At 40.4% G+C, this 24,500-nt stretch overlaps 2 protein-coding genes across 4 annotated transcripts; both read left to right on the forward strand.

Moving 5' to 3' along the window:
• Positions 1–1,863: 1,863 nt before the first annotated feature.
• LOC144702877 (protein C2-DOMAIN ABA-RELATED 5-like) lies at positions 1,864–4,799 on the forward strand. Its single transcript, XM_078574878.1, has 3 exons — positions 1,864–2,079; positions 4,146–4,241; positions 4,400–4,799. Exons 1-3 carry the CDS (start codon positions 1,960–1,962, stop codon positions 4,667–4,669), a joined length of 486 nt encoding a protein of 161 aa, XP_078431004.1. The 5' UTR covers positions 1,864–1,959; the 3' UTR covers positions 4,670–4,799.
• A 1,506-nt stretch (positions 4,800–6,305) lies between these two features.
• Positions 6,306–19,463, forward strand: LOC144702876 (uncharacterized). Of its 3 annotated transcripts, XM_078574876.1 has the most exons (6): positions 6,308–6,503; positions 7,871–8,027; positions 15,059–15,109; positions 16,026–16,118; positions 17,245–17,318; positions 19,251–19,463. In XM_078574876.1, the coding sequence occupies exons 1-5, from the start codon at positions 6,343–6,345 to the stop codon at positions 17,302–17,304; spliced, it is 522 nt and encodes a 173-aa protein (XP_078431002.1). In that variant the 5' UTR covers positions 6,308–6,342; the 3' UTR covers positions 17,305–17,318; positions 19,251–19,463. The 3 variants fall into 3 exon arrangements, with proteins under 3 accessions (XP_078431003.1, XP_078431002.1, XP_078431001.1); XM_078574877.1 differs by lacking the exon at positions 19,251–19,463 and having other exon boundaries at positions 6,306–6,489; positions 7,863–8,027; positions 17,245–17,435; XM_078574875.1 differs by lacking the exon at positions 19,251–19,463 and having other exon boundaries at positions 17,245–17,435.
• The last annotated feature ends 5,037 nt before the right edge of the window (positions 19,464–24,500 follow it).

Here is a 24,500-nt window from a genome sequence, read left to right on the forward strand (position 1 = left end):
AATTATCATACACACACACATACACATCTTTGCATATTAAAAATATAAATTAAAATAATGGTGCAATGAGGCCTGTATAACATGTTTTAAGATAAGTTACCTAAATGTTGGATGTAAAACATAATTGAAGCGTGAAAATATGAACACATGAAATAAACATGGATTTATTATAATAAATATAAATAATTTAAACATATAGTTCAAGTGATGCAAATTATTATTTTAAGTGATGGAGGTTAAAATTTTAAATTACAATTAATAATGATATTTTTTGCTACAAAATAATGTGTTTATAACCTTAAAGGGGTATATATTAAAAAAATTTCAAATACATAATTATAGGATATAGTATATTCTACAAATAATAATAAATTTATAATTATTGTGTATATGTCATATAACTGTAGTAAATAACATTTTCAACCATTGGATTAATTAATTTTGAACTAATAACAGCTCATTCTAATGATACAAACAGACCCTATGAAACTCACCAATATTTCCAAGTAGGGAAGATGAGGTAGGCTTGGCTAGGGCTGTCATCTACTCCTGAACTACAAAAAAAACTAGGACATGACATTTTGGACTGAGACTGGTCAGGGCGGACTGAACTGTTAGCCCCCCATTTCAGGTCGGATCGCTAGTCGGGCCAGATCCGGTGGAACGGTGAAATCAGACCACGCACTTGCCACACCTGTCGGTTAAATGATCCCTCCTCCCCCTCTCACTTGGTGGAGTTCGTTGGGGGATAAATTATATAATAAAAATTATTGTTATTTTATTTTTTCTTTTTATTTTCTTTTCTTTTCATATGTATATTTGTGTTTCGTCTTTTTACTTTCTTCTTCTGTTTTTCTTTAATTCTTCTTTTCGTATTGGTCCGTTCTTCTTTTGTTCTCCTTTTGCTCTCCTTTTGCTATTTTTGTTCTTCTCTTTTTCATTTATTATTGTTTTTGTAGTCTGTTCTTGTTTTCCTTTTCTTCTCATTTAATTTTCTTATTCTTTAGTACTCCTTTTGTTTTTCTTCTCTTTCTTCTGCTTCTTATCTTATTTATGCATGTTTTCCTACTTTTAAAATTTTTTTTCTCTTCTCTTTTTCTCCTTGTTTTATTCATTATTCATTTTCTTCTTGTTTTATTCATCTTTACTTTTCTTCTTCTTTTATTTTCTTCATATTCTTTCTTGTTCTGATATGTTCCTTTTTCTCATTTATTTTTTTTATTATTCTTCTTCTAGTTTGCTTTTTTCTTCTATTCCTTGTTTTTCCTTCATTTTTGTCCTTATTCCTCATACTATCTTGGTTCTGTTTTAGGTGTTTTTATTTCTTTTTCATCTTCCTTTTCTTGTAATTTAATTCCCTTTTCCTTCTTATTTTCCTCATATTTTCTTTTTTCTTTTCTTTTTGTTTTCTTCTTCTTATCTTATTGCCCATTCTTGTAATCTTCTTTTCCTCATCCAAGACGGAATCTATAGATTACTCTGCATCAATTTTTTCTCCTTTACCAAAAGTCAATCAAACTTTTTATTTGACTACTCATATTTGAATTTGACCAGTGAACAAGACTAGACCCGGATCTGACCGGGACTGGACCAAACATTCAATAAGGTTTAGGTTCTTGATAAAAACCCGGACCGGACTGCATAGAAAGTCCGGTCCTACAAATCCTACAAATCACTCCACTAAATTGCAAGTACAGAGATAACCCAACTCATGGACCTGTCCGAGTGAGAAGACTCCCTACACAATCTCTTCCACGCCCTGGGCTGGCCAAAGAAGCGTAGCGAGCGCGTTATTCGTCTTCTTTGACTCAAAGTTGCGTGTTGAGACTGAATGGGTTATAAAATGGTTGTTTGTATACTTGTATTTTTTTTACATACAGACTGCGTAGAGAGTTGGCGTTGAGGCAGAAGCAGATAGCCATTTTTTTCCGGGAGAATTGTGAAGGTTTGAGTCAGAGGATGAGCAGCGCTCGGTCGAGGGCCGGAACGTTGAAGGTGCGCGTGATCAGAGGGAGAAACCTCGCCATGCGAGATATCCGTGGCAGCGACCCCTACGTCGTTCTCAGCACCAAGAATGAGGTTCGCTATCTCTCTCTCTCTCTCTTTCCCTCTTTCTCTCTCCTTCCCTCTCTCTCTCGGTCTATCTCTCTTTCCCTCTCGCTCTCGCTCTCTCTCTCTTTCCCTCTCGCTCGATCTCTCCTTCCCTCTCGTTCTCTCTCTCTCGCTCTATCTCTCCTTCCCTCCTTCCCTCTCGCTCTCTCTCTCTCTATCTCTCTTTCCCTCTCTTTGTCGCTCGCTCTCTCTCCTCTCTCTCTCTCTCTCGCTCTCTCTCTTTCCGTCTCTCCGCCGCTCTCTCTTTCTCTCTTTCCCTCCCTTCCTCTCTCTATCTTTCTCTCGCTCTTTCTCTCTCTCTTTTCCCCCCTCCTCTCAATCTCCCTCTTTTTCCTCTCTCCCTCTCTCTCTCACTCTCTCTTTCCGTTTCCCTCTCCCTCTCTCTCTCTCACTCTCTCTTTCCGTTTCCCTCTCTCTCTCTTTCCCTCTTTTTTGTCTCTTTTCCTCTCTTTTTCCCTCTCTTTCCCTCTCTCTCGCTCGCCCTCCCTCTTTCCCTCTTTTTTGTCTCTTTTCCTCTTTTTCCCTCTCTTTCCCTCTCTCTCGCTCTCCCTCTCTCTTTCCCTCTTTTTTGTCTCTTTTCCTCTTTTTCCCTCTCTTTCCCTCTCTCTCGCTCTCCCTCTCTCTTTCCCTTTTTTTTTCTCTTTTCCTCTCTCTCGGTCTTTTTTTTTTCTTTCCCTCTCCCTCTCTTTCCATCTCTCTTTCCCTCTTTCTCTCTTTTTCTCCCTATCTTTCTCTCTCTTTCTTTTGCTCCATCTTTCTCCCTCACTCTCTCGCTCTCTCTCTCTCTCTCTTTCCCTCTCTCTCGCTCTAGCTATGTCTTTGTCTGTCGCCCTCTCTCCCTCTCTCTCGCTCTATGTCTTTCTCTCTCTCCCTCTCTCTCGCTCTATCTATGTCTTTCTCTCTCTCTCCCTCTCTCCCTCTCTCTCGCTCTTATCTATGTCTTTCTCTCTCTCTCCCTCTCTCCCTCTCTCTCGCTCTATCTATGTCTTTCTCTGTTTCCCTCTCTCCCTTTCTCTCGCTCTATGTCTTTCTCTCTCTCTCCCTCTCTCTCGCTCTATCTATGTCTTTCTCTGTCTCCCTCTCTCCCTTTCTCTCGCTCTATCTATGTCTTTCTCTCTCTCCCTCTCTCCCTCTCTCTCGCTCTCTCTCACTAGCGATAGGGTGATGAAGAGTGAGAGGTCGTGTACTGAGGAAGATTAATGGGTCAATAGAGAGGAAGGTAGAAAGAGAAACAAAGGGCAAGATATAGAAAGATAGAGAAGCCAGGACGTCTTCTGTGAAAGAGCAAAAACAAAGAACGTCTCCTCTTTCCCCCTCTCTCACTTCTTTTATATCTCTTCCATCTCCTTTCCTTGTCTCTCTATTCCTTTTCTTCATCCCTCCCTCTTACACTCTCTTCTTATTCGTACATTCTCTTCCCTCTGTTTCTCTATCTCTCACCTCATGTCTTTCATACTCTTACTTCTCCATCTCTCTCTCTCTGCCTAGTTCTCTATCATTATTTCACCTTATATGGTTTATACTAAAGTTATTCTTATACAACACTCTATCTCGCACCCTCTTCCTCCCCCAGCTACGTTTTGTTTGTCCATCCCTCTCCTTTCTATATTTTCTCTCTAACTCTCCCTTTTATCTCACACTTATCCACTCTATCTTCCCTATTTTTTTCTCTCTCTCCCATCTGTTGTCTTCTTTCTAATTTTTCTCTCTCTATACCTCCCCCCTTTCTCCCTCTGTTCTCTATCTATTTATGTATTTCCTCTATCTATATATATCTCATCTGTTTCTCGCTCTGCTTCATTTCTCTCTCACTCACTGGCTCTTTTTCTCTCACTATATTTCTCTGTCACACACTCTCTATTTCTCTCTCTATCTCCACTCTTTCCTACTCTGTTCTCTATCTCCAGTCTTTCTTACTCTGTTATCTTTCTCCTACTCTTTCTTTTTCTCTCTCCTACATCACTTTTCTTCTCTCTCCATCGCTCTTTAATTTTCTTTCTATCTCCCTCCCATTTACATATTTTCTATTGCAGAAAGTGAAGACCAAAGTCATCAAGAAGAACATCAACCCAGAATGGAATGAGGACTTGACCCTTTATGTCCAAGATTCCACTGACCCTGTCCTACTGGTTAAATCCTTCTCTACCCACTCTTCTACCTTCCTTTCTCTTTCTCTCTCTAAATTGCCAACTTCTCTCTCTCTCTCATGGTTTTTCCTTGTAAAAAAGTTCAAGTAAAATCCAGCTTATTCCTTAATTGACTTCTTTGTTATTTTGGGCAATTCTAGGAAGTATTTGACAAGGACTGGATTACAAGAGACGATCCGATAGGACGAGCAAACATCAATTTTCAGGCTCTAGTTGAAGCAGTGGAATATGAGCGCCACGAGATCGGGACCGTCCATTTGGGATTGAACGGCTCACAGGTGATCAAGAGTGAGATCCATCGTCACCATGGGCGAGTGATTCAGGAGATTATTCTAAGGCTGGAAAATGTTGAGTGTGGGGAGGTCGAATTGCAGCTTGAGTGGATTGGCACTAGAGGGGCTTGGAGATGAGTGTGTTTTTTCTCTCTCTATCTCTGCCCATAAGATATATTCCCTTCCCTCAGTTTCTCTCTCTATATTTTTCTATCAGAATGTAACTTAATTCTTTTGATATTTAATTTATTGATATATTTTTTCTCAATTTTGTGTCTAGTCTCTCATGATGAATGTCTATCAACCTGCATCTAGTTCTTTGTCTCTGTATTATATCTCTCACTTCCCGTCTAAATTAACTTTCCCCGTCTGAAATTTCAAACAGAATTCTGTCATACTTTTAGATTTGTTTATATATTTCATTTTCAAAGTTTGAGTTCAGACTCTCTCACCTTCAGTCCATAGAGTTACAACTGTATCTTTGTCTCTCTCTTTTACATATTACTCTCCCATTGATTTCTCTTTTTCTTTTTACACCTTCAGTCTGAATGTGATTTTATTCACTAATATTCTGAACATGTACATTTATATTTCTAGATGGTTTCTCTTAATTTTGTTTCTCTCTCTCTCTCTCTCACTCCATGTCTTTCTCTCTTGCTTGCTCTCGCTCTCTCTCACATTCTCTCTGGTATACATTCTCTCTCTCTCACTCTTACTAACTCTCATGCTCTCTCTCTCTCTATCGTTCTCTCTCACTCGCTCACTCTTTCTATTGGTCTGTCTCGCTTGCTCCCTCTCTCTCTCTCTCTTGTGCCCACTTTCTCTCTTTCTATTAGTATGTCTCTCTCTCTATCATTATCTCTCACTTGCTCTCTTTTTTTTTCTCTCTCTCTCTCTCTAGCTCTCTCTCTGTCTTGCTTATTGTCTGTCTCTTTCTCTCATTTTCTCTTGCTCACTCTCCCTCCCCCCGGTTGTCCGCTATCTGTCTCTCTCTCTCTCTCATTCTCCCTCTAGATATTTTCTCTTTGACTGGCTCTCTCACACACACTCTCTCAGTCTCCTCTCTCTCTCTCTCTCTCTCTATCTCGCGCTCTTTCCTTCTCTCTCTCTTTTGCTCTTTCTATATATATCTCTAATTCTCTATGGTTTTATTAATTCAAACAATTTGATCTGATCCCATCCATACTAGGCGGTTTAATAATTAAATAGGCTCAGTTTTCCCATCCAAACATTGTGCTGGATCATTTAGTATGGTCTAAACCAATGGACTAGATCTAGTTTGAATCTATTTTCTGGCCAAAATGATCAAGGTTTTGATTCAATCAATCAAATGCTCGATCCAATCAATCAGATCAAATCCCTGATCCCAACTGCCACATTACTACAGGGCTGCAAAGGTGACATTAAATTATTACCAATGTATATCTTCTGAACTACTATCTGACTCAAATTAATACCTTTAATGAAAATGCCAGAAAAGAGACTTATTTCAAACGCCTTACACGTGGCATTACCTCATTGGCGTTCCGGTATCAGCGTCCGAGCTACTTCAACTACAGTACACAGCGGTCGCGTATCGAGCAATGCCACGTGGCAGAAGATCATTCGCCGCGTATCTTTCCCGTGCGCAGCATAATAGACGAGAGGCGAATGGCGGAGGCCTAGTCCGAGTCAGCACGCGGGTCGATGAGTAACTGACGAATGAGAATAAACTCGATTTAGGATTTATTTAATAGGTTTTTTCCTCCAATCGGAGAAGTATAAATACCAGGAGAAGGCAGAGAGAGAGAGAGGGATCTCGAGGTTGGAGTATGGACGAGGTGTTGACGATGGCGAGCGTGGAGGCGTCTTCTTCTTCTTCTTCTTCCGCTGCCGTAGTCAAGGGAGGGGCGGTCCTTCCGACGAATTTTCCTCTTCTTTCGGCCTTTCTTGCGTTTGCTGTGGCTCAATTTCTGAAGGTTTTTACCACGTGGTGCGCTCTCTAGTGATTCAATCTGATCTCTTTTTTTTGCTTTCAGAATCTCCGTTTTTCGTATTTTTGATCTAGTCTGATCTCGTTTTTTTTTATATCTGCGGCGGATGCAGCTTAGAATCCAATGTTTTATGCGAATTGTGTTTTTGTTGCCGTTCTGTGTGAATTCTGCCGTATATTTGTGATTGATCTCTCATTGAAGCCTTTCTTGCGTTCGCTGTGGCTCAATTTCTGAATGTTTTTACCACGTGATGCGCTCTCCTGTGATTCAATCTGACCTCTTTTTTTTGCTTTTAGGATCTCCGTTTTTCGTAATCTTTATCCAATCTGATCTCGTTATGCTTTTATATCTGCAGCGGATGCGGCCTAAAATCAAATATTTTATGCGAATTGTGTTTTTGTTATCGTTCTGTGTAATATCTGCCGTATCTTTGTGATTGATTTCTCACAGAAGCCTTTCTTGCATTTGATGTGGCTCGATTTCTGAAGGTTTCCACCATTTGTTGCGCTCTCCGATGATTCAATCTCTTTTCGTTTTCAGGATCTCCATCTTTCATATTTTTCATCCAATCAGATCTCCTTAAATTTTCTTATGCAGTGGATGCCGCTTGAATTCCATTTTCTTTAAGAATTGTGTTTTTGTAATGTCTTTTCATCTATTCTGCTCTATATTTTGTTTTTGATCTCTTAATTTTGCTATTGACCTCTTATTATTGATCTCTTTTCGCTTTCAGGATCTCCATCTTCCATATTTTTCATCCAGTCTGATCTCCTTATTTTTTTTATCCGCGGCGGATGCAGCTTAAAAGCCAGTGTGTTTAGGAATTGTGTTTTCTTTAATCGTTTTGTCTCTATTCTGCTGTATCTTTTGTTATTGATCTCTCACGGAAGTCTTTAAGAATTGTGTTTTGGCTCAATTTCTAATTTTTTTTTACGACATGGTGAGCTCTCCCATGATTCAATACATTTCGCTTCCAAAATCTGTATCTTTCGTACTTTTCTTCAAATTTGATCTTGTTATTGTTTCTTATGCGACGGATGCGGCATAAAATCCAATTTCTGTAAGAATTGTGTTTTTCTTATCGCTTCGCCTATCTTCTGCTGTATCTTTTGTTCTTGAAAGCCGGATCATGAATCAGAACTACCGTCTTTTCTCGTATATCAATCCTAGCTAAGTGTATCTTACTTTCCTGAATCTTTAACGAAGTTATAGTATTCTTTAATTGATCGAATCATATCTCTATAATAGGTAATAATCAACATGATAATGAATTCAGTTTAAATCTCATGCTGTTTAATTACTTAAATTACTAATATCATTAACCTGATGATATCTCACGTTTATTGCCTTCTTCCTAGACATTCAGGTATAAGGAGAAGAGATGGGATTCTAAGCGTTTAATCGCATCAGGTGGAATGCCCTCGTCCCACTCAGCGACAGTGACTGCGCTTGCCATGTCAATAGGCCTCCAAGATGGAACTAGAGCCTCTTCTTTCGCCCTCGCCGTAGTCCTTGCTGCTATTGTACGTGCCTCGTGGTTTATTTCACTTATTTTTATTTATCCTATATTTTTATTATGATTATCTCTCCTAAATAGTGTTCTGTTTGGCTGGATAAGTCTCAATTTTCTGCTGCTTACTATGATTGGAAAATTAGACTAGTTTTTTTGCAATAATTTTGCTTTTTTATAGTTTTTGTTAGTGAGAGGACTCTCCTATTGGGTCATGTTCTATAAACCCACTAGGCTCCCTCACTTATCACTAACTCATATTCTCTCCTCTCTCTCTCCTAGGGTATATATACCCCTCCTCATGTACATTCTAGTTAAGGATTTCATTTCCTCTCCTTCCTCCAAGCCCTAGCATGGAGTTCAACATGGTATCAGAGCCAAGCTCTTGATCCCCATCTCTAGCCCTAAGCCTGTGTGCGGGCTTCTTCTTCTTCCTCTTCTTCTTCTTCTTCTTCACCATCACCCTCTCAATCTTCTCCTTGCTCGCACGCAAGAAGCGCCGCCGCCCGCAAGCAGCCGCCCGCAAGCAGCCGCCCGCGAGCGCAGCCGCCCGCAAGCCGCGCCGCCGCGAGCAGCGCCGCCGCGGGCGCCGCCGCGCAAGCCGCCGCCCGCAGCCGCCGCGCAGCAGCCGCCGCAGCAGCCGCCGCGCAGCCGCCGCGAGCAGCCGCCGCGCCAAGCCGCCGCCGCAGCCGCAGCCGCCGCGAGCAGCGCGCGAGCAGCGCAACCGCCGCAAGCAGCCGCTCGCGAGCACCGCCGCGAGCAGCGCCCGCGAGCAGCGCCGCGCGGACGCTTCGCCCGCAAGCAACTGTCTCCCGTCTTCGGACCGTGTTCGGTTCTTCGTTCGCTGCCGCTGCTGCTGTTTGCCGTCATGTCGACTACCTCCAGCATGGGCAGTGATCCGTCTGCATCCACCGCCCGGCGTCAGCAAGCAGATTTCACGCGGCTGACTTTGCCGGGAACTCCGTCGCCGAAAATCGGTGCTCCTCTCCTCCGGCTCCGGATAACTGCCGTCTCAGTGCTCCGAACTTGATGTCGTGGCTGAAGTTCGTCGAGTACACTCTCTGGCGCCGTCTGCTCCAGAAACATCTCACCTGCCAGCCCCTCCCCGTCACAGACCCGCATTTCCCGGCCTGGAGTGCCGAGCAGTACTTCGTCCACTCCTGGCTCTTGACTCACACTCTATCTCGGGAGGTCTATGACAAGTTCCTCCACCTGACGACTCCGCGGGAGATCTGGGAGCACGCTCGTCGCTACTGCGGGCATGATGCTGATGACTGGAAGATCTTTACTTTGGCCGAGCGGGCGAGTGTACTCCGACATGGCACCATGTCCATTATGGACTATAGCCTTGCCCACCAAGCCCTGTGGCGCGAGGTGGACTATTACATGCCGGTGGGGATCCGACTGCGTCGACCGCGCCATGCTCTCAAGCTCCGCTACATGTCATTTCTCGACAAGCTGAATCCGGAATATGCGGATGTCAGGCGTCGGGCTCTTCACTCCCAGACTCCTCTTCCGGACTTCGATGGTCTGGTTAAGGAGTTGACGGAGGTTGAAAGCAGCCTTCGTCGTCAACGTCCGCTGCTGGACCTGCCTGCCGAGTCCCCGGCGAGTGCTGCCCTCCTGTCCGCCCTACGGAGCAACCTCCCTTGCTGCCCAAGCCTTCTTCGGGCTCTCGGGCACTGGTGGTTTGCTCCTACTGCGGCAAGCCGAATCATCTTGAGGCCCGGTGCATCAAGAAATTTTTGGACAGTACCCGGGATCCGGAGGTCGCCCCCTCGTCGTCATCAGCTCCTGCCTCGTCGTCTCGCCGGTCCCGCAAAGCCAGAGCCCATCTTGCCCAGGCACCGGCCCCGTCGCCCTCTAGCTCCAGCCATCCAGCCATGACTAATGACCAGCTGACTGCCGAACTTGTCCGTCTCAGCTCCCAGCTGGCTGCCCTGCAGATCGGGTCTTCTTCGCAGCCTACCGTGGCTCACTTCAGTGATTTCGGTGTGTTCTTCCTTCCCAAGTCAGATCAGTGGTATTGTGGACACTCGGCCTCCAAGCTCCTTCGCCGTTTGGATACCACCTGGGTGCTTGATACTGGGCCACAGAGCATATGACCCCGTTCAACCACGGTTTCTGTCCTCTGGCGGCACCTTGGTGGTCGAGCTGTCCACACGGCGGGTGGGGGCGACTTCGTGACTGGTATCGGGTCGATCCATGTGGATGGCCTTGGTATCATTCACAACGTCCTTCATGTTCCGTCCCTTCAGACCTTACTTATGTCACCGCAGCAACTCGTCGATGCGGTCCATTGCTCGTTCCACATTCAGTCTGATGGGATCTTTTTGACTGACAAGGTGGGGAAGACTTTGCGAATTAGGCGCTCGGATGGCCTACTGCTGTTGGGCGAGAGGCGGTCGGGAACCCGGTGCAGCGGTGCTTGTTGACGGTCGAGGACCAGCGCCGGCAGCGGCTTCTACTCACTCACCAGCGGCTCGGGCATCCGTCTTTCCATGTTTTGAAAAGACTTTTTCCGACATTGTGTACTGGCTTGGACCTCTCTTCCGTTGTTTGTGATGCATGCAAACTGGCGGCATCGCCGGGCCTCCTTCCTCCGTCGACTTCTCACAGTGATGTTCCCTTATATCGCATTCATAGCGATGTATGGGGTCCGTCGCGACAGGCCAGCCTGAAGGGACACGGTGGTTCTTGATCTTTGTTGATGAGGCCACCCGTTACCGTGGACCTACTTGTTGCCGTCCAAGAGCGCCGTCCTCGACTGTTCAAGCCTTCTGCACCATGCTTCAGACTCAGTTTGGCGGACTATTCAGCGGTTCCGGTCCGACAATGCGCGGGACTACGTCAACCAGGAATTGACCTCGTATTTCACCGCCCATGGATTCTCCACGAGGCGTCTTGCGTGGCGGCGCCGAGCAGAATGGCCTTGCGGCGGCGTATTGGGTATGTCACGTCGACTGCCCGCACTCTCCTGCTGGACTACCACGTCCGTGGACTTATTGGGGAAGCCGTTCTGGCGAGTACTCATCTCATCAACCGACTGCCCACGACCCTCCAGTTCAGCCCTCCGCTTGACCGGTTGTCGGCTGCCTTTCCCGCCGCGCAGCTCCGCACTCACCTTCTTCCCGCGTCTTTGGCTGCATGGCATATGTTCATGACACGACGCCCTCCCTGTCGGCTGGATGCCCGGCGCTCAAATGCGTCTTTGTTGGCTACTCTTCGCCAGAAAGGGTATAAATGCTTTCATCCCTCTTCTCGCCGGTTTTCGTCTCCGCCAATGTCACCTTCTCTGAATTTCAACCCTTCTTCTCTCCCACATCTCCTCCGGCCCCCCCCTTGGAGCCGGATCTGGTTCTGGAGCCCGCTGCTCCCTTTCCTCCCACCGTCGTCTCTCCTCCCACAGTCGTTCCACCCTCCTCTTCTTCTCCTCCACCGGTCGGCCTTCCTTCCTCACCCATTGCGCCTACTCCATTATCTTCCTCCCCCGAATCCTCGCCTCCTGCTTCCGCTCCCTCCCCGTCTGCTGAGTCCTCGCCTTCCTCTCTTCCGCCAGCCATTTCCGAGTCGTCTTCTTCTCCTGCTGACGATGACTCCCCTGACTTGCCTATCGCTTTGCGTAAAGGGGTCCGCCAGTGCACCCGCACTCCCCTTTACCCCCTCTCTCACTATCGCTCCTTCGCCAGGTTGAGTACTCCCTACCGCCTGTTTTTGACCACGTCGACTCTGTCTTCGTTCACGCCGCCTAACCGATGCTATCGCTTGTCCTCATTGGAAAGCGGCGATGGATGAGGAGATGCGCGCCTTGCTCAAAAACCACACGTGGGATGTGGTTCCTCTCCCACCCGGGAAGACGGCCGTCTCTTGCAAGTGGGTTCACACCCCCAAGCACAACGCCGATGGCTCCCTGGAACGCCGCAAATCGCGGCTCGTGGCTCGTGGCTTCACTCAGTCCTCTGGCGTCGACTACTTGAGGCGTTTTCTCCGGTCGCGAAGATGGACACCGTCCGCCTCCTCCTGGCGCTGGCCGCTCATCATGAGTGGTTGATTCGCCAGTTCGACGTTATGAACGCCTTCCTTCATGGTGATCTTACCGAGGAGGTCTACATGCATCATCCTCCGGGCTACCCTCTCGGGCCTCCGGGGACCGTCTGCCGACTGCGGAAGTCCTTGTATGGACTGAAGCAGTCACCGCGGATGTGGTTCGGCCGCTTCAGCTCCGTCATGCGCGCCGAAGGGTACACCCAGAGCAATGGGGAAGCCACTCTCTTCTTCCGTCACGGCCCGGCCGGGGTCGCTATCCTGGTCGTTTATGTGGACGACATCCTGATCACCGGGTCGAGATCAAGGCCCTTGGTCAGCTCCGGTACTTCTTGGGGCTCGAGGTGGCCTACTCGGCTCGTGGTATCTTCATCAGCCAGCAGAAATATATGGTGGACCTGCTGACTTTGACGGGTATGACCGACTGTGCTCCTGTGAAGACCCCCATCGACCCCAACGTCAAGTTGGGCGCGAAGTGACTCTCCGCCGGTCAGCACCCATCAATATCAGCAGTTGGTGGAAACTTCTCTATCTGACCCACGCGTCCCGACATCAGCTATGCAGTTAGCCTTCTCAGTCAGTTCATGCATGCTCCGCGAGATTCATCGTCAGGCCGCTCACCGGGTGCTCGCGTACCTGAAGGGCTGTCCGGGAAGGTTTACTCTTCCCGGAGCTCAGAGCCGACTGTAAAGGTATATACAGACGCTGACTATGCAGGCTCGACTGTGGACTACCGGTCTACCACCGGTCTTTGCATCTTTGCCTTCGGGGGCCTTGTGAGCTGGAAAAGCAGCAAGCAGGATCGTGTCTCCCGTTCGAGTGCAGAGGCGGAATACCGGGCACTTGCGGATGGGGCCTCTGAGGCTCAGTGGATTCACGGGGTGCTCCGCGAACTTCGCGTCGAGTACACCCGTCCGATCCACTTTTATTGTGACAACAAATCGGCTATTGCCTTGGCTCAAAATCCGGGCCAGACGGGTCGCATCAAGCACATGGAGATCAACCGCTACTTCTTCAAGGAGCGGATGGACGAGGGCTTGTTCGACTTGTCTTTCGTGCCGTCATCCGACCAGGCGGCCGATGTTCTCACGAAGGGATTATCAAATCCTCTCCTTGTTCGTGCTACCTCCAAGCTTGGCATGGATGACATCCATACCTCGCTTGCGGGGGGCTGTTAGTGAGAGGACTCTCCTATTGGGTCATGTTCTATAAACCCACTAGGCTCCCTCACTTATCACTAACTCATATTCTCTCCTCTCTCTCTCCTAGGGTATATATACCCCTCCTCATGTACATTCTAGTTAAGGATTTCATTTCCTCTCCTTCCTCCAAGCCCTAGCATGGAGTTCAACAGTTTTGGTGATGTTTTTATCAGAATTATAGGTTAACTATGTGATATGCCCCCAAGGAAGATATCTATGTGTCAATAACCAAAGTGCAAGTTGTAGCTCGAGTTTCGTAGAAGAATCACGAAATTCCCAAATGAGGTAAGGCTGTCCAAGAGCTGCAGACAAGGAGAATAGATCATTATAGAAGTAGAGATAGAATATGATAGAGAGAAAGAGAGAGAGAGAGAGAGAGAGAGAGAGAGAGAGAGAGAGAGAGAGAGAGAGAGAGAGAGAGAGAGAGAGAGAGAGAGAGAGAGAGAGAGAGAGAGAGAGAGAGAGAGAGAGTAGAAATGATAGAGAGACGAGGCGCATTGCCCTCATCTTCTGCTGAGGAGGATCTCCTGCTCAGCCTGAAATGAACTAATAATTATCTCTTCTGGTGGAAGTTAGTAAGAATAGTAGAAGTTACTGTTGCAATTACCTTCCAAGAAGAGCTCTGTTATGATGATGTATCGCCTCTTATTTATAGACAGGAATCTCTGCCTATTAGTTTCCTGACCTGGCACCCGTGAGACGGCTTCTCTTCTTTTTTTTCTTCGAGTAGTTTCCAAGGGAGACCCTTTTCATTATATTTTAAGCATCCAGGGGTTTAAATGAACATGACTAAATTTAGGTAGTGCCGTTGACTAGTTTTATCTCAAATGTTTTGCTGAGTATGTAGTAGATATTATGATGTTTATATCAAAATCATTGGGCAATTCTACATGATGATGTTGTTATCAAAATAATATGCCATGTTTAAGAAGGAAATGCACTTGTTTCATGTATAAGTATCCAGAAAATTGATTTTCTAAGTCTTCTGGGATGCTTCTTGGGTGATCTTACTGTTAGTTTATCCAGTCTATTGTTCCGTTTTCCCATTTATTTTTTCTCTTTTGGTCTAAGTTGGTCCCTTGTTATAAGTGGCCTGTGTCCTCCTTTCTTTCCGTTTATGACGTGGGTCACGCGTCGATAAATTTCAAAGAACCTTTCCAGGTCACTTATTTCTCACAGAAGGATTAAGTGGCCTAAGGTGTAAGGGCCCAGGCCATATCGTATCAGCCCGTGTTAATCTGGGTGTAACAGAGTGAAATGATCTGCCATTTTGTGTTTACGGTTTCTCGTTTAACTCGAACTGATTAAGTGGAGGCCGCGACTGGAGGAGGCTCTACAAATCTACATTTATACGATGCTCATCAAACTAATTTAATATTTACAGTGAAGCATATCTCACTCCATGGATCTCTAAAGTGTTCTTTTTTACATGAAGTCAGTTGAAGCATGACATTAGTGATTATTTTTCTTATTTTTAGTTGCCATGTTCAAAATAAATGTTAAATGGATCAATTCCGTAGAAACTTCTAAAGACATGAAAATGGAAGCTTCTTATCCGTTGGTAGATGGCACCCGTCCCAAAATAAAAATTAAATTTCAATGAAAATGGGAAAGCCTATACACAAGTATGTGGGTTATATTTTTGGTTAAAAAATATAAATTTAGTTCAATGGGATGTCATTGAAGTCCCTCCATTCTGCGAACATTTCATAAATTTTTGAAATTTGTGAGAATATTTTATGCCTTTGCATGCATTTTTAATATTTTTTTCCTCCCCTGAAACCTTTAATTTTTGCAGGTTATGTACGATGCATCAGGAATCAGGTTGCATGCAGGTCGACAAGCTGAGGTATTTGTTTATATTCAGCCTAAGGAATCAACTTTTTTTCTGAAGTGAAATTACGTATTTGTTTACCAATGGCCCTATATTTTATATTAATATTGAGCTGTGGTTCTTTTGACTTAACTCAAATTACTCAGGACTCTGACGAATTTTATTCTGATAATATTTTGGAAATAATTTTAGATTTTGTGAGTTTTTTTGGAAAGATTTTAATCTAAAAGAAAATAAGCATTTTAGATTTAGTGAGTTAAACTAAGCATATCATAGATAGCTCTCTACTGCCTTCTTGTTTCTTTAGTTTATTGGATTAAAAAGAAATAAATTAATCATGCCAATTGACACGACTTCTTATCCGTTAGGATTGGGGGAAGAAATTTGGATTAGATATGTGAAATTGGCTTTACAAAAGAGCATGAGCTAATGTCTTCTTAGCTTTAAAATATTTTTTTCTGTCGAGTTAACGATTTCTTATCTCTCAGATTTATGGAAAGAAAGTTATATTAAAAGGTTCAATTAATCAAGATTTTTAGTGAAAAGAATGAATAATATTTGTCATTTTGGAACGAACCATTTCATGATTATTTTGAATAAGAAAACCCAATCATGACAGAACTAGAAACGTTTTCATACAAATGATATTTTCTGGAAATATTAATCTCCTTTTCTTGAAAGTGTGAGATAAAACTCTTTTGGCAGTTTTCATTATTCTTTGTGAAAGATGGAATGCGGAAAACTTACTCTTAACGACTCTGAACAAATCCATAACGTATTTAATTACCAAAATACCCTTCCACCTCAAAGGCTTCAAATCAATACTCAAGTGAAGAATACTAGTCAATAGGGATTTATTCTTTATTTATAAATGGTAATGACAAAAAAGGAGAGCATTAATATGTAAGAATTGTTGGACTGGTGTGAACAGATTCTGAATCAGATCGTCTGTGAGTATCCTCCCGAACACCCGCTCTCCAATGTGAGGCCTTTGAGGGAACCACTAGGCCACACTCCATTTCAGGTAATATTGTCGAAACCTCACTTGAATTCTTTCCAACGAAATCAATATTTACTTAATTAGGCAAGCTTCCCAATTATGGACATATATTTTTTTATTCCTTTTTAAGATTTCACTTGTCAAATGTTAACAAAATGTTTTTTCAAGAAAGGTAGCTGATGAAAATATTTATCCTATGGGACTATTCAGTTTGACTTTTTTTGTTTCTTTTTTTATTCTGTTGACATCTTGCACCTGAAAGATCAATAAAACTGTGGAATCAACTCACAGCTCTCTATATTTCCCTCTAAATAAATATATCAATTCTTGGTATCTACGTGAATTATTATTTATGGTTCTTTGTGGTTTAGATTCAACTTTGCGAATTCTGGTGATATCCCACATTGAAATATCTGACGTCAGCTTCCCTATCTCTCTCTTCCTCACTCTCTATTTCTTTATATTTTGCTCTCCAGATCAAAATATCAAAATGGGTTAATTTAGTTTTAACCTTGATATTTCTGATTTTCTTTTTGGCAGCATCCCACCCTGAAATATTTACCATCAGTTTGATGTCTTTTCTCTCTCTTTCTCAATCTATAAATCCATCTAATCCATCCATCCATCTCTCTCTCTATTTCTCTAGATTACCAAGGTCATCCTTGGTAATCTATGGGCTAATTTTCGTCTTTGCCTTAGGCTTCTTGTTTATGGTGATATCTCACATGTGAAATATCTTCTAACTATGTGACATCAGCTTCTCTCTGTCTTTGTGTTTGTATATATTTCTCTTTAACTAACGAGATTAAGATAACTATTTCAGCAAAATGGTTATCCATGGTCATCTGTGGGGGTAATTTCGTTTCAATGCATTGGCAAAAAATTGACTAATATAATTGGAATCCTGCAATTCTGTCGACATCCCAAACTTGAAATATCAACAAATTAAGTAGAGACAGCCTATTTATATCCATCTCCCGCTCTATGCGTCTTTTCTCTGTTTTCCTCGCCAACCAGCAGCATAATTCATTCGGAAACATGGCGTTGTTTCAAAATATCAATTTTTTGAAACTCTCAGAATATAATCATCCCTGTATTTTTTCTTATTAAAAATTATTTTCGCAGTTCAATAAAACTTTGGCTTATGCAGGTCGGCGCTGGCGCAGTTCTTGGCTGCGTCGTCTCCTTTCTTCTAAGAAGCTCTGCTTGAATATTGAGTGTCCGGTACTTTTTCTCATTTTTTACCTTTGTGCCCATTGCTTCATCTCTCCTTTTCATATGCATGTGTACGGATAAATTTGTGTTAATGTAGGAGAGATATATATATAGTTTTGTTATCTATGATCCATTATTTTTTCATTTCACAAATCTAATAAATTATATGATCTCATAAAGACCTCAGTCATTTTCCTGACACTCAAAAGTTGCATTATGAAATACACAATTGTATCTGACAAACATTTGATATATTAAATTTAATAACTCGTAATTCTGTGTTGTAGAATTGTTATTTTCAATGTCATTTATAACTTAATGTTCATGTTATTACTGAATTCTATTATTTTATATATATGAATTTTCAATGCATAATGATTCAATTCCATTTATTAAGTTGTACTTTCAACTTACCCAAGAAAAATTGAAGAGGGAGTCCGCATTTCACATCAATGGACAACAAATGAAATTTTGTCCTTTCTCGTTGAGTCGGCAAATGCCATCCAGCATAAGTCCAATTTTTTTTGAATAACATATAAATAAAACTTTATCTCCTCTGTCATTGGAAATTGCTCGAAATAGTAGTATGGCAAACATTTTCTAAAAAATAATAATAAAGAAGATAACACAAAGTTGGATCAGTTTCTTTGGGGGTGGGGGCTTCTTCACAAGCTTATTTCTTCCCAGTTTCTTATCTCAAAGTTCCATTTCACATTATGCTGATTACTTTTCTATAAAAAAATAGGTTTTTTTTTTAATTAATAATTATGAAGATTATAACTCTAATTTTCATAAACTATCCATAACTATTATTTTTTCCTTCTGGTATCCTGAGCATTTGGTTAACTTCTTGCATCTCATCCCAGTGTAATCTCATTTACCTTCTTCTATCATGAGATGCCTCTGTTCCATTTCAATCATTGATAGTGAAAGATTGGGAAGAAGATCAGTAGGATCCTAATCATCGACAATAAGAGTTTAATTTTAAGAAATATGTTTTTTTTTTCTTTAACAAAATTTATTAATCTATTTCTTAGTGAATGTGCATAATGAGCCATCTGCCTGTCCCCCCCCTTAATCATCTCATATCATTTTAAATCTTGGACCCATGGATTGGACAAAAAATTCATCCAGTTCCAAGTTGGGTAATCCTGTATGAATCTGTTTAGTTTCGTTTTTTCCCGTCCTTCGGCTTGGACTTTCATGCATCAAAACATTTGGCCACGGAAAAATGTCATTCATTTATGTTGGGGAACCCTAATAAAAAATGAATTGGGAATAGAACGCGTCACAACTTGAGGTTAGAGAAAGATGATAGCGACAATGAAAATTTCCTTAGTGGTGGACATGGTTGTGTAAGTATGTCAATAATGTCTTGTAAGGCCAAAATTTATCATTATATGCCTTTTGCCAGCCTGTTGGGTGCATAAGAGCATGTTTCAAGTCTCTCATGAAACTTTTACCTTCATTAATCATAGTGCATGTTTAATCTGTCATTTGTGTTTGACTCCCAAATGACGTAGGGTGTCATTAACCATCAAACCCTAATCAATTCTGATACTATTACTAAGGAGCTCTGGAAATTATTGAATAATACCTTCTTTAATATTTCCTATCCTCAATACGGGATTCAACTTCATTTGATTCCTTGAGTCAATCTACTCTTAGTTAATCTATAAGGTAGTATCATTATTTAATAATATTTATAAGAAAATTTATTAGTCCATTGAACTTATTAACATGACTAATTCAAAGGCCTAAAGGGTACACAGTTTCTAAACATGGGTTGCTATACTCTTATGTTTGGGGACTTTAATGAAACTGTTGCAAGGAGTAGAAATGCAAGATGTCACTCTTTTTTGATACCCATGGTATTCATTCTTTTTTTTGCGCTTCTCTCTCTTATCTTTCTCTTTTGATTGCTGCTTTGGGGGAGACTAGGTGGCGAGGAAATTCACTCAGATTTCTAGCGACACGGTTTGGGGGAACAATGAGAAAATTCAGTTCGCATACAGTTGTGTGGAGACATCTAGAGGTTGAAAATCTGTACGGTGTGAACATACTCATATGAGGAACAGAGTGATCATAGAAATTGTTTCGTAGAATGGTATATAATCATCTGTGTTTTTTGGTTATGATGTTCATCTTTCATTCTGTCTTTTGTCGTGAAATGAAGTTTTGATCTTTGATTGAAACCATGAATTCCAACAGTAGTCAACTTAAATATCTTCATTTTGAGAATATATAGTTAGAAAAGATACGCATCCTGAAATCCAATCAAACATTTGATGCCCAGTGCAATATTGATTTGTACAATATGCTCATTATAATGCATCTGATGCTTATAATTAAAGTCCTTGAATCTATAAAATGACTAAATAAATTATTTTGAGATCATACTACAATTAATATTATTCTATACACATGTTCTTAATATCCCAATTTGAAAGATATTGGAGATGGGCATCAAAATATGTAAAAAGAATAGTGCTGATCCTGAAGTTATTAATGTGGAGGCATTGAAGTACAAATACAGGGTGCTCGTTGGGGAAAAAGTTCATTAAAATTCATCCTATAAATCTGTGAATAGTGTTATACCTTGAGCCAATCAAGTTGATTCATGTGATAGTTATGTAAGTAGTCTTTACACCTCAGACACCAAAGATGCATTATCAATGGACAATAGACTTTTGATTATGACCTATGAGTCTCTAATCATGAGATTCCAAATTGTCCTTTCTTAGATATATCAACAAGTCCAATATGGTGATTTTGTGGTCAAGATGAAAACATGCACTCTAGATATAGGAGGAAATTTTCTCAAGGAAGAAGATATAGTTAAATCACTAGCCATGGTAACATAAATACTAGGGAAGGTATTCTTTGATGATTTTTCCATGCATCACTACTAACTAGTATGAGCAGTACTGGTTTGAAGATTAAACATATCCAAAGTCATTTGGCAGTGTTTCAAAAAATGAAGGATTATAAATACACGATAAATGATGAAGGTGAAGGGTTTATTGGGGAGATAACAAACTCACATGTATATTTTAAGACATGAAGTATGGCTCGGCACCCACAGGTTGAAGACTTAACCATTCAATTGGGTTGATTAACTAAGTTATATCACATATATGTAATTAAAAAAGTCGGCCAATAAATGTTATTAGGTTTTTAAAGTTCTTTACTAGACTGACACATGGGCCTAGAGGCTCACACGCACAACTATAGGGAATGGTGTATATATTATATGCTCGGGGACTTTTCATAAGCTTTCCCAACAGTAGGGAATTTTCTCAAATTTTCAGAAAAGGGTTCTTATTAAAATTTTGTGGATAATATAACTAGATTGAGGTGTCCTCATGTGATACCCTTGCGAGATAATTCAAGTGTCTCCCTTTCTTCCCTCCTCTTCACAGGTTCTGCTTTTAGTAAGATTTGATTGAGAGGAAATTGAATTATTGTCAAAAAGTTTGAGAAAAAGAAGGGGATACCCAGGGCTTTACAGATTGCATAGATACATCAAAATGTTTTATATCTGAAAGGCTCGAAGATACACACTCAAGAAATTGAGAAATCATGGTTTCAATCCATGCAAGGATGAATGTTTTGGTTTTTCTATATTTTTGGTTTGTCAGATCCATTTTCAATGTGATATTCATCTATACAATTAAGTTTGGATAATGGTAATTAAGGCCTCAAAACCCAACACACACACACACACCTATATATGTAGATATGAAAATTGAAATAAATGGTCAAAAATATTTATATACTAACTTCGTAACTGTCTTTATAATGGAAAAAAAAATGAGAAGTTTTTTTTTCTCCTAATCGTCATAGAAAAGTTTTCACTTTTATCATTAGTGTAATAAGATAGCACCTTTTAATAACAACATTCCTTTTATGAATTAAATATCTTTGATTATATTGTAGATAATTCAGTTGTTTCAATAGTATAACTTTAATATATGTATCATGTTTTAAGCTTATAAATGAATAGCAGTAAAATTAACCATTCTATATTACTATGAGAAGTAAATCATTATAATATGCATTAAATGAAGTAAATAATTGAATGGCCAAAAAATGTGAGTCGACCACATGTCACACTCACAACACCGCCACATAAACAGATGCTGCACACAATCTGACACCTATCTATAGACACTCAATTGATGGAACATGTAAACATAGTACTCACTGATGTGATGCCAAGTCACACACTCTTATCAATTAAGGATTTATTTTGCTTTTGTCTTTTTCTGTGCAGGGCTATTACGTGAGCCATCACTTGAAGAGCAACGGAAAAATCTCCATGAATTATTGGCATAATTTTGGAAATGCTAAGGACGAAACCCAAGATGCGATGCAATGATGATGACGAGGACGAGGATAGAGAAATTTTTAGATTCAATCAATGACAATGAATTGTCCAAATTTAGGCCTCAATATAATATGATTCAGAAGATTGATAGAGCTAAAACATTAAGGGTTGCTTCATCATTCTTTCCTCTATCCATAGGTATAGTTCAATCTATAAAATGAGCCTCTTATCTTTGTTGAAAACATCTTTAACTCTCTTCTTCTTTCAGAGGGGTATTGAAAATGGGTGAGGTTTTGAATATCCATCAAGTGTTATTGGCGTCTTGAATTCTTGGAGAATATTAGTAGAGAATAGGACAGGCTTTCCTACATCAAAAAATCACAGTGGGCTTGGCAAAACACAGGGACCTATGGTAGGTTCTCATGACCTACAATAGTTCATCTCCATCACATTTATTAGGTTATATTCATATCATTCCCTCTCCTCATTCCATTTCACTATCATAATGAATTCCAATTCAATCGCCTTCATCTCAGATTGTATCCTGAGATCTTAAACCCTAATTCATACGTTCATCACATTTTATTTGTTTCATCGATTAGAATCCCCATCCTAAATTGCTAGATTCACATCCTCTTATTCATTACTCTTATTGACAGACAGCTTTTTCTTTTTAAATAGTTATTATCACCTTCTCACCTCACCATTACCCTCTCATCTCTTTTGAATCTCAATTTATAAATTATTAACTTAATAATCACCATTCCTTGTGAATAAAATAGCTAAATTATTTACATGATTAATAAAATGCCAATGACATAATATAACCCTAACTTTACGAGTTTATCAAGCACCTATTTATTATTTCAGACATAACTTGTTGCTTTGTAAATAATGAAGCAATTAAAAGAAAATGAGAGTCAATATGTCTCGAATCATTCTCACTTGAAATTTTTATTCTTTAAATTGAATTGTACACTACTCCGAGAAAAATCTTACCTACTTTATCTATTAGTTTATTGAACATTACGGATATGTCCCCTGGAAAATGAGAAATACGAGGTTCCTATGACAGATGATAATATTTTCAAAGTCTAAATAACTGATCAAGTAAATTGATGGAAAAAGATTTCTAAAACATGTTTTAATTATCACTCCACCTTAAAAATATATAAGAAAGGAGACATGCCCTTGCAACCAATTCTTGAAGTTGGATTTAATATGTGCAAACTTAGGGTCTGATGCTGTCGATTTATTTTAGACTTAGGCAAAAGCATTATATATTGATTTTATACTCAAGACTCTAAACAATAGAGTAAGAAACAAGTTGATCTACAGGCAAGCCATAATTAACCTTTAGAAATTTCCTAAGCCTTAAAATGAAAAAAGTAAGCTCAAAAGTATTTTTTTGAAGTTTTACTGAATTTTCGCAAAAAGGTAAGAAATACATTAACATATTTTAAATAATTCATCCTAAAATTATTTAAATTTATCAGCTAAAATTATTTAGTTTTATAATTTTTTAGAATTAAATTAAAAATAAAAAAACTAGTAATGATGAACAGTATTATAAATTTTTTTTTCTATAAGTTATTTGAAGACTGAAATAAATATAAATAAGAATTATATTTTTGTATTAAAATTTTAGTCTAATAAATTAAAAATATAGTATTCACATCTTAGGAATGGGGCCAGGGTCAAAAGGATCCCTTAGAGAAACCTAGACTTTGCCAAAATTTGTCTAAGTCGCAAAAAGGGAACGACTTAAATTTGAATGGGATTGAACAGAGATAAAATATGATGCAAATTTGGAAAGTTGAACAGATAAATTTTCATATTAAAATTTACTTTAAGGAACTAGATATATTATTTATGCTTTAGATTAAGTTTTGTTTTTGATTTTGGAGGGATAAAATGAAGGTAAATGGGGAGATACAGGGAGAAAGTAATGTAAAATGAAGGAATAGTAGGGGAAATAAATGGGGATGATGGTGAAACATAAGATATAGGTCCATCATGTCCTGATCGCTCAATGCCTTTTCAGAAAGTTAGATCATCATATGTCACCAGTATTAGACCTTTTCCTATGCAAGAAAAGGGTGAGATAATGAAGAACACTTATAAACACTTACTTCAACTAGTTTGAACAACTAGGATCCTAGAGAGCCACTTTTTTCATGCTAGCGATTGATATAGCACGTCTAGAACCAGGTAAAGAGAGAAAAAAGAGACTATTGGTACATAGGGATTGATCTGAAGTTCTGTGTTTTCTATTTTGGTTCATTACCCTTTCTTTCTCCTTTCCCATTTGTTGAATTTGAATTTTTGGAACTCCATTCAAAATTTGTGCTCCTCATTAAAAGAGATTTGTAAAAAAACCTCTTTTAATTATATAATCTCTCTGACTGCTCCTTTGAAGCCCATAACCTAAATGGCTATAATTGAGTCCAATAGAAATAGTTCTAAAAATCACATGGTATCTTCTTGCCCATTTATCGAGATACAATTAATGACTTACACACATAGGACTTGAAATTATTTACCAGTAGTAGAATGGTTTGACATGGGAGTCCATTAAGGTTAGTTAAAAATGTCCAAAATGTTCATTAAGTGATGTCAACGCTGAAATTTAAAAATAGTGAGATAATCTAGTTAATAAAATTATATAATCTAGTTAATAAAATGATACATTCAATATTTAAATGCTTAAATTTATATATTTATGCATGAAATTTAACATGGTACGAGTGAGTCATCTAGTTTATGGGTATATTTTCCTCATTAAAGGAATATGATTTCACACTAATGATTGTTTATAAGATATCAAAGTGACTAGATATTATTCATATTAGTAAAATCAC

This window comes from Wolffia australiana, chromosome 5, assembly GCF_029677425.1.
Source record: "Wolffia australiana isolate 7733 chromosome 5, ASM2967742v1".
Taxonomy (NCBI): Eukaryota; Viridiplantae; Streptophyta; class Magnoliopsida; order Alismatales; family Araceae; genus Wolffia; species Wolffia australiana.

Bases quoted from the DNA above. Each gene is read 5' to 3' on its own strand.
- LOC144702876 (XM_078574876.1), top strand. From the start codon at position 6,343: ATGGACGAGGTGTTGACGATGGCGAGCGTGGAGGCGTCTTCTTCTTCT. The intron at 8,028-15,058 runs GTACGTGCCTCG...TAATTTTTGCAG, and splicing joins CCGTAGTCCTTGCTGCTATT to GTTATGTACGATGCATCAGG. The intron at 15,110-16,025 runs GTATTTGTTTAT...TGGTGTGAACAG, and splicing joins ATGCAGGTCGACAAGCTGAG to ATTCTGAATCAGATCGTCTG.
- LOC144702877 (XM_078574878.1), top strand. From the start codon at position 1,960: ATGAGCAGCGCTCGGTCGAGGGCCGGAACGTTGAAGGTGCGCGTGATC. The intron at 2,080-4,145 runs GTTCGCTATCTC...TTTCTATTGCAG, and splicing joins TTCTCAGCACCAAGAATGAG to AAAGTGAAGACCAAAGTCAT. The intron at 4,242-4,399 runs GTTAAATCCTTC...GGGCAATTCTAG, and splicing joins CCACTGACCCTGTCCTACTG to GAAGTATTTGACAAGGACTG.